The sequence below is a fragment of the Phacochoerus africanus genome, chromosome 1, assembly GCF_016906955.1.
Source record: "Phacochoerus africanus isolate WHEZ1 chromosome 1, ROS_Pafr_v1, whole genome shotgun sequence".
Classification (NCBI taxonomy): domain Eukaryota; kingdom Metazoa; phylum Chordata; class Mammalia; order Artiodactyla; family Suidae; genus Phacochoerus; species Phacochoerus africanus.
In genome coordinates, this window is record NC_062544.1 from 205,330,127 (window position 1) to 205,343,762 (window position 13,636).

Sequence of the window (13,636 nt, forward strand, 5' to 3'; positions counted from 1 at the left end):
CAACTGCTCTCTCTAGCTCTGCACCATCCCCCACTCCCTCATCATGCTGCTGATTCCGAATTTCCCATGGATGAGAACCAGATATCTGCATTTCTAACAAGCATCCCAGGCGATTTTGACATATCCCAAATTAGAGAATCACTGGTTATAGGACAGAGCACAAACACAAAATGACCTTCAAGACTCTATCTACTCTCCCTTCATGCCTCTGCCCCAATTCCACTCAGGGCACACTTTCCTGCCCCATCTTTGTCAGCTCTGCCTCTTCTCTCCCATCTCCCAGTGCATGCTTTGTAACCTCTCTGCAAAGCTAGCCAGATCCCCTAAAGCTGTATAAACCCCACCTCCTCAAGTTCCCATAATACTGCAATCCCCAGTCCTCTAAGGATGCTGAACTCCCTTTGCCTGTGTGAGGCCTAGGTGCATATGACCTTGCCTGTTTATTTGAGGAATTCTTTGAAAAATTTAAATAGCAGGCATTTCTGTGATGGGATAGGCAGCCTCTAAGAGGACACACGTCCATAATCAACTCCATCGCTCACCATCCGTTCTTGGATGATGTCCAGGTGACAGAAATTCTACGTTTTCTGCAATGGGAGAGATTTTAGCTTAATGAGGGGCCAGATTTTCTTCAAAAAGTCAAAACAAACATCAACAATAACCAAACCCCCAAACAAAGGCTGTTGGTTATCCACAGAGGGTTTATTTCCACTTTAGTCCCCTGACAGGAGAAACAGAGTGAAGAGGCCCCTTACAGAGGAGTGAAGCTTGTGATATAAAATATACAAAATATAGTATCCTCTACATGCACTGTTGAGAGACATAGGAGTGTGCTTTCAGGATCCAACTGGCAAGATGGACACTTCCCAGTTGCTCTCTTGGAATCCCTCTCAGGGCTTCTCTGGGTGCCTTTCTCTGGTGGAGAGTCCCCAGGAGAGGGAGCCTGGGAGAGGAGGACAATGAGCCCTGTGAGCGCCAGGGAGAGGCTGCTAGCAATGGAAGCACTGAACACTGGGCCTGGAAGGACCCTGAGGGGGATCTGATGCCTTTCTTTTACAGATGGGGAAACTGAGGCCCAGAGAGGGAAAGTCATTTGTCAAAGGTTACACAGCCAGTTGGGGGCAGAGCTGGGGCTATAACCCAGTACTCTGGGCTCTCCGTCCCTTCTCACTGCCTTTCAACATCAAGTCTCTGCTTTTCTTGACTCTGGCTCCTGGAAACTGGAGGAGTGGATCCCTCTGAACATCCATGCTGGGTAGATTCCCTGTGGAGTTCAGGCTGCAGGCACCGGTGGGCAATCTGGTGGAACATGGTCACGCCAATGTCCTGAGCTCGCCCTTCTTCCATTTCCCTTCCCAGAGGCACAGAGGGGCAGCTGTGAGACTTCTCTTTCTCCAAACAATCCATTTGAGCCCCACCTGGGGCTAGGGCCCAGGGAGCCTATTCAGATGTCACACTTCAAGGCTGGAAGGTTGCTTCATGCTTGTCAGGACACCCCATGTTATCAGCTGGAATTTGAGAGTGTTATATGGATCCAAATGATGCATTCTCAGTTGATGGTAGGGATTTAACAGAGTCGGGGGGACTGTCACTGCTCTTCTCCTCCCCTCAGTCAACACAGAACTTCCCAGCTTTCTCTTTGTCATTTGAAGTTCCTTTAAATTCCGAAGGGATACAGCTTGGATCACAAGAAACTTTTGGAAGAAAAATCCAGGGACAAAAGTCCTGCAGGGCATCACACTCAGAGAGAGGGTTCTCTGGGGTGGAATCCCTGTCTCCCCACACCTGAGTGGTTTCTGCTAGAAAAAGGGTCTTAGAAAGTACCCAGAGGGTAGAATTGGGAAAAATACATGGACTCAGCTCTAGGTTAGAAAACAGTTTCTAACAGTAAGCTCAGTTACACCAATAGTAGGACCAATGGGTTTGACAAATGACAAGGAGTGAAGGAGGCCCCTGGGGTAGGCACTCCAGGAGAGGAGTGGGAGTTGGCCAAGAGTTGCTGTGCTCCTGGGAGAGTGAGGCCCCAGGAGGGGAAGGGACCAGCCCAGGGCCAGGGACCCAGGTCTCCTGAATAGATCCTTTTTCCCATACCACTCTGCTGCCTCCCGGGGGTTGTCTTGGGAGGGTGGAAGCAGCGTGTTCCATCCCATTTGGTCTCATGAGTAACATGGAGTATGCCATCCTCAGGAGTGTACGATGCAGCCTTGCAGGGGCTTGGCGGGCTGGAGGCCAAGGAAGTCAGGGCTCACCGCTCCACCTGGAGCTCCCCCAGGCCTGGAGGGGAGCCCATCTGCTCCCACACCCAGTCCACGTAGTTGGAGACTTTGGTGTAGACCCCGTACACCTGCTTGCTGCCACATTCTTCAGGGCCCCCCCAGGACACCAGGCCTTGAGCCACCCAGCGTTGGCTCTGGTCGTCGAGGATGACGAAGGCCCCGCCGCTGTCTCCTAGGCATGTGTCCTTGCCGCCCTCATAGTAGCCGGCACAGAACATGTTCTCTGTGACGCTGTAGTTGCCTGACCGGGACTCGTAGCTGGTCTTGCACTCGGCATGTGGCACCACAGGTAACTTGACGTACTGCAGGACATCTGACAAGGTCCGCGTGCCGCTGCTGATGATCTCATCCACTGTCACATTAGGATTGGAGATGCCCCAGCCAGCTACCAGCCCCAGCATGTGGGGCGCCGGGCCTTCGGGCTCAGGCCTCGGCAGGCAGACGGGCATGACGTGCGGCCCCAGGGGCACCGGCTCCTGCAGCTGCACCAGAGCGATGTCGTGGTTGTAGTTCTGGATGTCAAAGTCAGGGTGGAGCACCACTCGGGCAGCCGAGCTGTTAACGGCCCCGGATTTGTCACGCACGTCATGCAGGCCCAGGTAGACGGTGACATGCTCCTTGGAGACTGGCGTCACCGTGTTGTCTCTGCGCTGTGAGCGCAGCACATGGGCTGCCGTGAGGATCCAGGACTCAGAGAGCAGGGCCCCGCTCCCAAACCACTTGTCGTTGGGCACCCTCGACGTGTCCTCCACCACGATCAGGGCCTGCCACGGGAAGAGGCCGGGCTCAGCGTTCCGGCCTCCGATGATCCGCTTGACCAGGTTCGGCAGGGAGCGGGAGGGCTGACCACACACTGTAAGGAGAGGGAGGAGCGGGGACAAGAGTGAGAGACTGGTCAGGTCAGCCAGGTGAAAAGAGCCTCTGGGAGAAATTCACATCTCACCCACTGTAGATTATGCCACCATGGACCCCTACTTTACATTGGGGGTCCTGCTAGCCTGGGAAAGCTTGGAATGGGTCACCTTTGGCCTAAGGCTTTCTAGTCTGGCCTATTGGTCCTCTGACCCTTTTGTAGCCAGGGCCATGTATGGACCATTTTGTATGTGGGCCTTTACCATCCTGAACCAATCACTCATGGCCTGGACCATCTTTAGCCAGGCCTATCTCTAGCCATGGTCAGTTTTCGCCTTTCTTCCCTAGAGAGGCATCTCAGAACCCAGAAGTGGTCCATGCTGTGGGTACTTAGAAAACTTCAGAAAACCGCAGGTCAACAGCTTTGAGAGATGGAAGGAGATTTAAAGATTGTCTAGCAGGTCACAGTAAACACTGGACTGGGAGCTGAGACATGGAAGGCCTTGATGTGGCTTTTCTCTCCTCTGTCCTGTGTGACTCTGGGTAAGTAAATTTCCTTCTCTGGATTTCACTATTTGATCTATTAAATGAGACATTTGGTCAAGGCAATCTTCAATGATCCTTTAAATGCCAAATTCCTTTGATTTTTATTTCTTTTGCCCTGGTCACCCCCATTTTATGGGTAACACTCTCCAGAGGTTAAATGACTAGCCCAAGGTCCCATGGCTATTAAGTTTTGAGTAGCAGGGGCTTAACTAGATTCTAAGATCTATGTCTCTTCCCATATCCCACAATGCCTCATTACATTTGAAGACCACTGTCCTGGGCCCTCTAACCTTTTCTTCTCTGGTCTAAAGGACACATACTCTGAAGGGCTGCCCAGAGCTCCCAAGGTTAGGGAAAGGTGGCATAATCTACAAGCAATGATGCATGGGCTCTGCTCTGAGCCACCCATCATTGCACCCAGGAACCAGTAGTACCTTCTTCAGAGGAAGAAGAAAGGGCCGATCAAACTTCGTTCCACCGACTTGTACCCTGAGCATGCACATGCACCACCAGCCTCCTGCAGCCAAACGCCTTTGGCCCACGAGCAGAGGGTCTTCAGTACCAGCCCCCTCCCACCAGCGGCTAAGAACGGGCTCTCAAGAGCCCCTCCCAGCAGGGTGCTTAGGTCTGGGGGCTTAAGCCCTGTGTGAGTGAGGGCCTCCTCCTGGTTGCAAATTGCCAGGCTACACTCCTAGGCCCTGGATCCTTTCACAATACTTTAAAGACGAAGGAATATTTGCGTTTTCCTTGGCAACTTTGAGAGGTCAGGCTTTCAGCAACTTAATGCTTTTCAGATGCTCTTCTTCCTGATGCCAAATGCTTCTTACGTGATCTTGAGGCACCCTGCTGTTCACCCCAGGCCAGATGTGAGCTGATGTTTGCTAGTTGTCTGTGGCCTGGCCTTTCAGAGTTGAAAGCCAGACTCCCATTTATAAGCAGCAGCTTACAAAGCAACACCTCAACGCAGGCCTGTGACCGGCCCTGTACAACAACTCATTTAGTGCTGGTGAGGGCCATGCCTATGGTTCAGTCCATGGTCACAACAAAGCCAGTGCTGAATGGTGCCTTTTTCCAACCAAGGGGCCAGTGGCATTCCCTAGGTCACAGGATGTCAGAGCTGGGGAAGCTTGGAGAACAGCCAATTTAGATGAAGAAAGTGAGGCTTCAGAGAAGGCATGTGACAAACTCAAAATCATTAGTGGCAAAGCCAGCAACAGAACCCTTTCTTCTGACTCTAGCTTCATTTTTTCCACTAAAGTCTGTTTTTCTTTTTGATAGGATCTTGTCCTTTTAAGAGGCTGAATGATACAATAAGCCTTTGAGAATGCTCATGGAAACGGAGCCATTCTTTAAAGCTGCCACCATTCTCCATCCGGTCTTTCCTGGAACAATGGAATCACCTTGAAATACTAGAGCTTCAGCTGTGCTGAAGTCAGATTTGGGCTCTAGAAGACTGCAGGTATGAAAGGAGGGCCCTAAAACCAAAAATGTGATATTCTAGAATTCTGGCTTCATCGGGATGGCAGAGTCAAGAAGAGCTCAGCATTGCTTGTGCTGACATCAAAAGTCATGAGTTTACCTTCCAGCTCTGTCTCCATCCTTGGATGAATCATGACACCTCCCTGATGTTTAGTTTTCTCACGTGTGAAATAAGGAGCAAATAATAGTTGCTTAACAGTTGCCTTGGAAAAGTGGATATGTTGATGCCAGATCAAATGGCTTTCTCCATTCTGGCTTTCCATTGGGTTTAATCTTGATGTTTTCGGAGGAGAGAATTGAGAATTCTCTGGCCTAGTCCAATGATAGACTGTGTTCTGCTCAATACCAGGTGTTAAAAGAATTTCATGACTCATTATATTCAAGATGCTTTGTATAAATCTAGAGGATGATGAACATTAAGCGTCATAGAACATCACGGATCCCCTGGTCCTGCTTTCTCACTTCTGAGGTATGAAACCCTAACCCCAGAGAGGTAAGATTACTTACCAATGATTATAATCAGGAAAAGAACTCCCCCAGTCTAGGACCCAGGCCCCTGACTCCCAGCTCAGTACCTTGTCTCCTTCCAGAGGTTATAACATGGCTGCCCAGGATGGAATCCACCTGCACTGCTGTTTTCTTTGGCCCACATAGTATTTTAGCGAAATGGGATTTTGACCTTCGGTTTGCCAGAGCTCCACTATTCCTCATATTTTCTGAGGCTTCATCAGCTGTGGCTGTTGAGTGTGCTCCTGCCTAAGCCTAACTGAGATGATGGCCATCAGCAGAGTGTGGGTAGGTTGACCTGTCCCCTGTTCCAGCTCCTTGTGAGTTTTTTTTTTTTTTTGAGTTCTTTCTTAGACATAAAACCCTCCTAAATGAAGTCTCCCTAACTAGTCCTCATCCCTCTACTCCCAGACAACCACATGCAGGGACTTCTTCTTTCTCTTGGATGGCATAGCACCTGTAATGGCCAAAGCTGATGCCCAAATGTTAACACTTACTTCAGTTCTTAAAGATAATAGTAGACTGGTCCATAGCCTTTCCATTTGAATGTCTAATTCTAATGTTAGAAGCCTACTGAGTGAACATTGATGGTTACTAAGATATGCTATTCAAATAATACACTATCTCAGTTTACCCAGTACTCTTATTCGGTAAAATATGAATGTCAGCAACACTTAACCATACTGCAAAGCTCTTGCTGTTTGATCAAATGCACCTACACTACAGCTCATGGCAACGCCAGATCCTTAAGCCACTGAGCAAGGCCAGGGATCAAACCTGCAACCTCATGGTTCCTAGTCAGATTCGTTTCTGCTGCGCCACGACAGAAACTCCTTCCCAGTGCCATCTTGAATGATTGCTTCTTTCAGTCACTGCTATTCTTATTTCTTTTGTAAGTGTAAATTTCTATGTTGTAAATATTAAATTTATTTATTGTGGGTTATTGATTTAACCTTATAGTGTATATTTTGGGCTATAATTTTACCAATCAATTTGAATATATGTATAGAGTATGACTGTGATATGAATCAACTATACTTTGAATGCTAATGTAAACATCTGTAAACTATCCTCCAAATCAGTATGCACAGGGGCACTTCCTATTACCAAAAAATTCTCTTTTCATTTTAAAGTGGGGTCAGTAGGCAAGCTCAGGAGATGCCCAGCACTAAGACTGGAACACATTTCTCTTTGGAAGAACTCATTGCTCTGTCCTATGGTCATTTGGTATTTGTATGATTTTCATATCCTCTGTAACACAGGGAGTACTCGCGGATGGGTTGCTCACTTTATCACGTTTCCTGGTGCACAGCAGGTGCAAATACCAACTTGTGGGATGAAAAACCTGAGGGGAGGGAGTAGAACTGCTGAGAGAGAGGAGGCAGGAAGATTCCTGGTACGAGAAAACAGGCTGAACTTAGAGGCTGTTTGGTTTGAGAAAGTGTGATGCTGGGCTTTTCTGACCTTTGACCTCCTGGAGAGATCTCTTTAAAAATAATCAAAGCATTGTGCCCTCCACCCCTTATGCCATTAACAGCCAGAGCACCTGTGGCCAGAGGGCCTTTCATGGGAGACCTTGAGGCAGAGAACTTGAAGGTGAGGTACCTGGCAGGCAGGTGGGCTGGCTTTTCCCCAGGACTTCATTCATCCAGACTCCTTGGGCAGAACACGTATATACACCTGGGAAAGGGAGAAAAGGTTGAAGAAAGGACAAACATGGTTGATTTACAGCACATGGAAAATAGATTGGGTTCTTAACTCCTCTGCTGTGGATCATTGCAAGTCTTCCAAACAGTCTGTCTGATGCCATTCTCTCCCAGTCAGGACTCTCTGCCACTTGAAGCATCTTTCTAAAATGGGAATCTGACCTTGTCCCTTTTCTGTTCAAAATCATCAATAGCTCCCCACTGGCCTCAGAAATAAACAGCACGATCTTTAGTACAGTATCCAAGGCTCCGAGCAACCTGACTCCTGCCTGTTGGGCGCCACCTAGCCCCTGGAAGCCACTTCTCGTGGTTAGTCACACAGCTCACTGGGACCCACTTGCCCTGCCTCCCCCTCCCCACTTAACCAAACCTTTCATAAACCACAGTCATATCCCCATCTCATGAGGCTTATAGTAGCTCCGTGAGCTCTATCATGACTCCCATTCTGAAGGGAGGACCTGGAGCAATCAGAACTTTCTTAGTGCTAGTCTGTGGCAGAGGCAGAACTGATTGGCCTTTACATCTCCTTAAAAGTTCCTTCTCTGCTAGAGTCTGTGAGTGTGTCTGTGTGGGTACAGGACTGCCATGCAGCCTAAATTTTTAGATGCAAGTCTGAGGCAGGGTGAGGGGAGGCATGTCACCAAGTATTTCTTTTCCCTAGTTCCTCCCAAACTGTGGCCAATGGACTGGCATTTCAACCCCCTGCCTAACCCTGAGACCCAGAGTGTGTGAGGCAGAAGCGGGCTGGTTCAGCATGGAGGGCTCACCTGTGGTACTGTGCAGCATCTTGTAGTAGGGCTGCTGGCAGGAGTATATGATTTCAGATTTGTATGTGGTAAGGTTGTTCCTGGTAGAAAAGGTGACCATCCCATTTTCCAGCTTTGCCGGAGTGCCACAGTCCGCAACTGAGAGAGAAGAGAGTGAGACCCCTCAATTACCTCTTCCTCTTCTTCTTAAGGCCACCTTCTTGGGGTGGGTCTGTCTCATATGGCTGTGCAGGTTATACACTGCACACAACTCCAGAGAGCAATGGTGACCCTGCAGCTGGGGTCTCTCCCATCTATTATAGTACTACTGTGTGGTCAACTCACCTGGCCTGGTGTCAATTCCAGGGCAGGAGCAGGTCTACTGAGATTCAAGCAGATCCCAGTCTTTTTCCCACCAGGGCCCTCTCCTTGACTCTCAGTTCTATTGTGCAATCCTCTTATCCTCTTCTGCCCAAGCATGAAGCCCATGGCTCAGTGAGAAAACTCTGGCTGACACGAACCAAAGAATCTTCAGTGCTTCCAGCCCCGACCACATGCTGAGTAAGAACAGTTATTGTGCTCACATCGGATCTTTGTGTAAAAAACCCAAAACAAACCAAAAGAAACCCAGCTCCTGCAAGAGTACACAGCCCCACCCTGCTGGCTCTTTGCAGACACAGAGGCAGGAGGAGGGCCAGAGTGGACCAACTTTTAGTCTTCACCTGCTCAATTCCTCCAGTTGTTGGTGGCTGGATGTTGAGGGTGGCTATAGGGCAAGACCGAAGATGCCTACTGCTCACAGGTGGTCTTAGGAGAGCTTTCCAGTCAAGCCAGGTCTGAGGAAAGCTGCAAGAAAGAGTCTGCCAGGAGCCAGGTCATAGGCTGAAGACCCAATCTGTCAAGGTTTCTTCAAGGGACTTCATTAGGGGATGGTGCACATTTCTCAGGTAATGTTAATTTTAGGTCAAACAGCCTCTATCAGAATTGAAAATTCTCAGGAATCATAGAACTCCACAGGTGCAAAAGAGCCTTAAGTCAGGCAATCTAGAATATCATCTTTCCCTTCAGATGAGCCCAGGAAGGAGACTTGACTAGTCTAAGGTCACACCGTGAGTTGAGAATAAGACTTGACTTTAAACTCAGTGTTCTTTTAAGTAAACCAGACTGATGATTCTTAAGGATCTGCTTTTTAGAAAATAGCCTGTAATTAATCTTAGCTATGTAATGGTGAACACTGGCTGTCAATGTTCTGATAATTTCAGAGGACTATATTTTAAAGCCAGAGTTCCCTCTTCCTGAATTTTACCTGCTCTCCTTGGGAAACAGAGGTGGGGGCAATTTACCCCGAGAGGCTACTTAGCCATTGTGATTTTTAACTTTAGGACTCTAAATCATCTTTTTGATTGAATAGAGAGTAATCTAACTTAGAAACAGAAATGATTCCAAGGCCCTCTGGAGTGGAAGAGAGGGATGAAGGATGGGAGTAAATGCCTACCAGGTAGACATCTCCTATCCACAAAGAAGGCAAAAGCCAGGAGAACTGGTTAGTGTTGTTTCCTGGCCTCAATCCCTCAGGAGAAATCATTTCCATTTGTTCTGATCACCCAAAAGTAGCATGTAGGTCAGACTAAGACAAGAGGGGGCAATAATATTTACTATCCAAAGCTATAAACAATTTAAAATGTATGTTTCTGCTGAGTTTCAAAGCAGACTTTTCTTCCTTTTTTAGGAAATGCCATTGATCAGTGGCTGAATCTTTGTATTACTCTTGTCTCCCTTAACTCCAGACTAGCAGTTTATTTTGCCCAAATTATCCTCAAGACCTAATACCTAATTCTAGGTGGAGGGATTCCAGGGTCAGTCTTAGTCATGGCTAAGTGGTCAGGGCATTGAGAGCCTATTCTTGGCCAGCACTGGAGGAGAGAGATTGTCTGGACCGAGGGCCTGCTTCCACTTCACACCAGGGAAATAACTTTGCCACTGATAAAGCTGGGCTTACAACTAGACAGAGGGGGTGACAGTGGAAAAGAGAGAGTCACTTCAGCTTGCGTATGTTGAGTGGGGAAGGCTTCACCTTCTCCCCAAGCCTGCAGTGGCAGGCAAAGAGCCGCGTCTCTCTGGAACCTGGAGACAACTTTCCTTTTCGAGGGGCCTTTGAGCTCGGCCTGGCACAATCCGAGATGCTAGATCCGGACCCTGCTTCCTCCAGTCTATCTTCTTTGCTTAAGGAAGGGTCTCATCCTCTTCTCTAAAGTGTGTCTGGCCTCTTCCACACTCTGAAATCAAAATGCTCTTCCTTTCCCCATTTATTTGCCCTCCTTTTTTCATCATTCTCTGAGCTAGATTGTGCCACCCACACCCTGTCTCCACTGTCACCCTTTCTTTCTTTCTTTCTTTCTTTCTTTCTTTCTTTCTTTCTTTTTCTTTCTTTCTTTCTTTCTTTCTTCTTCTTTCTTCTTTTTTCTTTCCTTCCTTCCTTCCTTCCTTCTTCCTTCCTTCTTTCCTTCCCTTTCCTTCCTTTCCTTCCTTCCTTCCTTTCTTCCTTCCTTCCTTCCTTCCTTCCTTCCTTCTCTCTTTTTCTTTCTTTCTTTGGCTGAAGCATGCAGTGACTTGATGTAAGATCTCAGTTCCCAGACCAGAGACTGTACCTGGGCCACCACAGTGAAAGTGCCAAGTCTTAAACACTAGACCATCAGGAAACTCCCAAGACCTGCAATCCTGACCTGCCATCCTGAGGATGCTTTGACACAGTCTAGGGGCTTCCTCAGGAATCATGCACAATCAGCTCACCTGGCCTCAGGCCCAGGGATGCCCCGCCCCACCCCGGCCTTACCCTTGACCCCCGCCCCTTCAGCGTGCTGCTGTTTTCCACATAAGGGAAACCCTGTGGTTCATGCCCTGGCCACCCTCCAGGCCTTGATCAAACACTGCCACTTCCTGAAAGCTTTTTCTCATCCTTCTAATTGGATAGAGCTGCTTCCTCCTTTCTCCTTGCATGATGCTTTATTCGTCTCTCTCTGATACATGTATCTTATGTTGCCTAGTATGGCAATTATTTGGGTTCATATCAAATCTTAAACTATAATCTCATCTATCTACTGAGAATAAGACCTTTTATACTTGGTAGCCTTAAAATACTAATTCAATTGATGCTTATCTTTAGTGGTTGCCCCATCTTCTCAAGGGCACCCTTGACCTAGGATGGCCCTGCAGTCTCCAGACCTTTCATTGTTTGACTTTACAGAATTCTGCCCTCATCAAGAAGCCATTTAATCACCAAAGAGACTGAGCAGACACAGTGTAATGCAGGAGTTCTCTGATATGTCCACCCAGATTTTTTTCAGGCTAAAGCAGAGACTCCCCGTCTCCACAGCCCTTTCTTTATCATTATTAATGATCCACTGGACATCCCATAGCACCAGAGCTGAGGACTGCTGCTTTCAAGTGTGATGCCTATCTCCTGAAAAACTTGAATTAGGGAATTTTCAGAAAGGCAAATTTGTAAGCCCTAGAGGAAAGATCTCTGATGATGGAATTTCAGCTCTCTGTTAGGCAGAGATGGAAGAGAAACTTTGGGGCATGAGACTATGTCTAGCTTTCCTAAGACATCCGTGTGATACGAGTTGTCATAGTTTTACCTACTTGTGATTGGTAAGAAAGTAGCAATGGGTAAAAATATTAAAGTGATAAAGTCACAGGCATTCTGGCCCATATAATCTTGAAGTATGGACTGGATTAGAAACCAGGGCCCGCTTTGACCTGGCCCACCTAAGACCATGCAATTGTATATTAAATGTTTCTCTAGAACCAAAGCCATTTTTCCTTTGAGAAGGGTATAGTCCACATAGAAGTGCTTAAAAAAATTGTCTTTTCATTATTTTCCAGCATAATGTTTGAGCGATGGGTGAACCATCAAAAGGAGAATTGTTCTTATACATGTGGCAGTTTCAATCGCTTCAGACTGTGTTGCCTTGTTCAGCATCCATTCTAATCCGCACTGAAACGAGCAATGGAGTGTAGGCGAGGTGGGGAGGGCTGGAGGAGCTCTAGGACCCAGGGGTCTTGTGAGTGATCCATTCCTGGATGTCTGCACTGTGTGGGGTCCCCGTCATTCACTCTGCCACTTGCTCTGCCTCAGGTTCACTCTCCACATCCATTTCCGTTTCTGCCACCATGTGAAGATTAAAGACGGGTCAGGAGGCACAGAGAAAGGAAGCAGAGAGATGAAGGGAGAGAGAAAAGGAAGAGAAAGAGAAAAATTAGCAAGGCAAGCAGAAACAGTTCATGCAGGAAATATAGAAATCACTCCACCGGAATTGATTAAGAATGCACAGTATAGGTACAGCCAGTATGAAGGACAGTTTGGGACTGTGGAATGTGTGCCATTCTGAGAATTTTGCACAGTCATAAATCCTGGCTCGTGACAATTATAACATTCTGCCCCCAGAACAGGCTTTGCACTCATCTGGTCCAAACCCTCATTTGACAGATGGCATCAGAGTGGAGTGGGACTTGTTTCGGGTCACTACATCAAGGTGGAGGCAGAGCCAGGACCACAACTTGTAATTCCCATTTCCCATTCCAGTGCAAGTTTCTATACTGGACATGCATGCTTCCTGTCTGTTCCCAACCCCTTTCCCCACAGTCCCTGGGGACTCTCAACTTCTTAGTCCTATTCATCTTTGCATTTCCCCTAGAATCCAGCACATACCTGGGTCAGAGATGCTTAATAAATACCTACTCAGTGAACAAGCAGAAATTCTGGGGATTCTAATAGTCCTGATCCAGGCTATACTGGGAGAACCAGGTCATATTAGGGAGAAAAAAACCTCCTCTTTTCTTTAGTACAAAATGACAGGCATACTTCTGTATAGTACTATATGTCACATAAAATAGTACCATCAAATACATTAGCACCTTATTCTATCAACACTTCTGTTACAATAAAAAAAAATGTGTGTTTCATCAGGGAAAAAAAATTATTACCAAAGTTTCCTATTTTCAAAAAATACAAATGAGAGAAATCAAACCTCTTCCTAATAGGGAGTTGGGTGGGGGAAAGAAATAAGTTTTATTGAGCTTTTACTTATTCCTGGTGCTCCATAGGTATGATGTGTACATTATTTCAGTCCTCAGAACAATCAAGAATGCAGGAAACTGAGGCCAGAAGAGTGTGAGTCAACCACTTAGGGACAGTGACCTGGTAGAGTCTGGATCTGAATCTACAACTTCCTGTCTCCAAAGCAATGTCATGTCCTCTCCATCCCATACCTTCTGCCTCCTCTGTCACAGCACTCCCTTGCCTTGCCCTGCAGAGAACTCCACAGAGCCCTACACATCAGCCATGTGCTGGAGGAGGGGGCAGATGCGTCTGCTGGCATTTGAGTTCTTCGATGTCTGGACCTTGTCTTTTCCATCTGAATTCCCTGTGGACCTCTGCACAGGCATCCAGTGAATGTCTGTTGAGACTTTTTGTTGAAGCCATAAAAGGCCTCCCTTTCCCAAACTGGGCTCTGACTCCAGC

At 47.5% G+C, this 13,636-nt stretch overlaps 1 protein-coding gene across 3 annotated transcripts in view; it reads right to left on the reverse strand.

Annotated features, from left to right (window-relative positions):
• Nucleotides 1-13,636, reverse strand: part of MASP1 (MBL associated serine protease 1) — a 64,738-nt gene that overhangs the window by 14,522 nt on the left and 36,580 nt on the right. Inside the window, exons 9-11 of one of the 3 annotated variants that reach the window (XM_047788600.1) lie at nucleotides 8,134-8,271; nucleotides 7,266-7,340; nucleotides 682-3,129 (exon numbers count right to left, since the gene is read on the reverse strand). In XM_047788600.1, coding sequence (XP_047644556.1) covers nucleotides 2,246-3,129; nucleotides 7,266-7,340; nucleotides 8,134-8,271 — 1,097 coding nt within the window. In that variant the 3' untranslated portion in view covers nucleotides 682-2,245. Of the gene's footprint in view, nucleotides 1-681; nucleotides 3,130-7,265; nucleotides 7,341-8,133; nucleotides 8,272-11,790; nucleotides 12,278-13,636 lie in introns of those variants that run through there. The other 2 variants (XM_047788605.1, XM_047788607.1) reach the window with 2 other exon arrangements.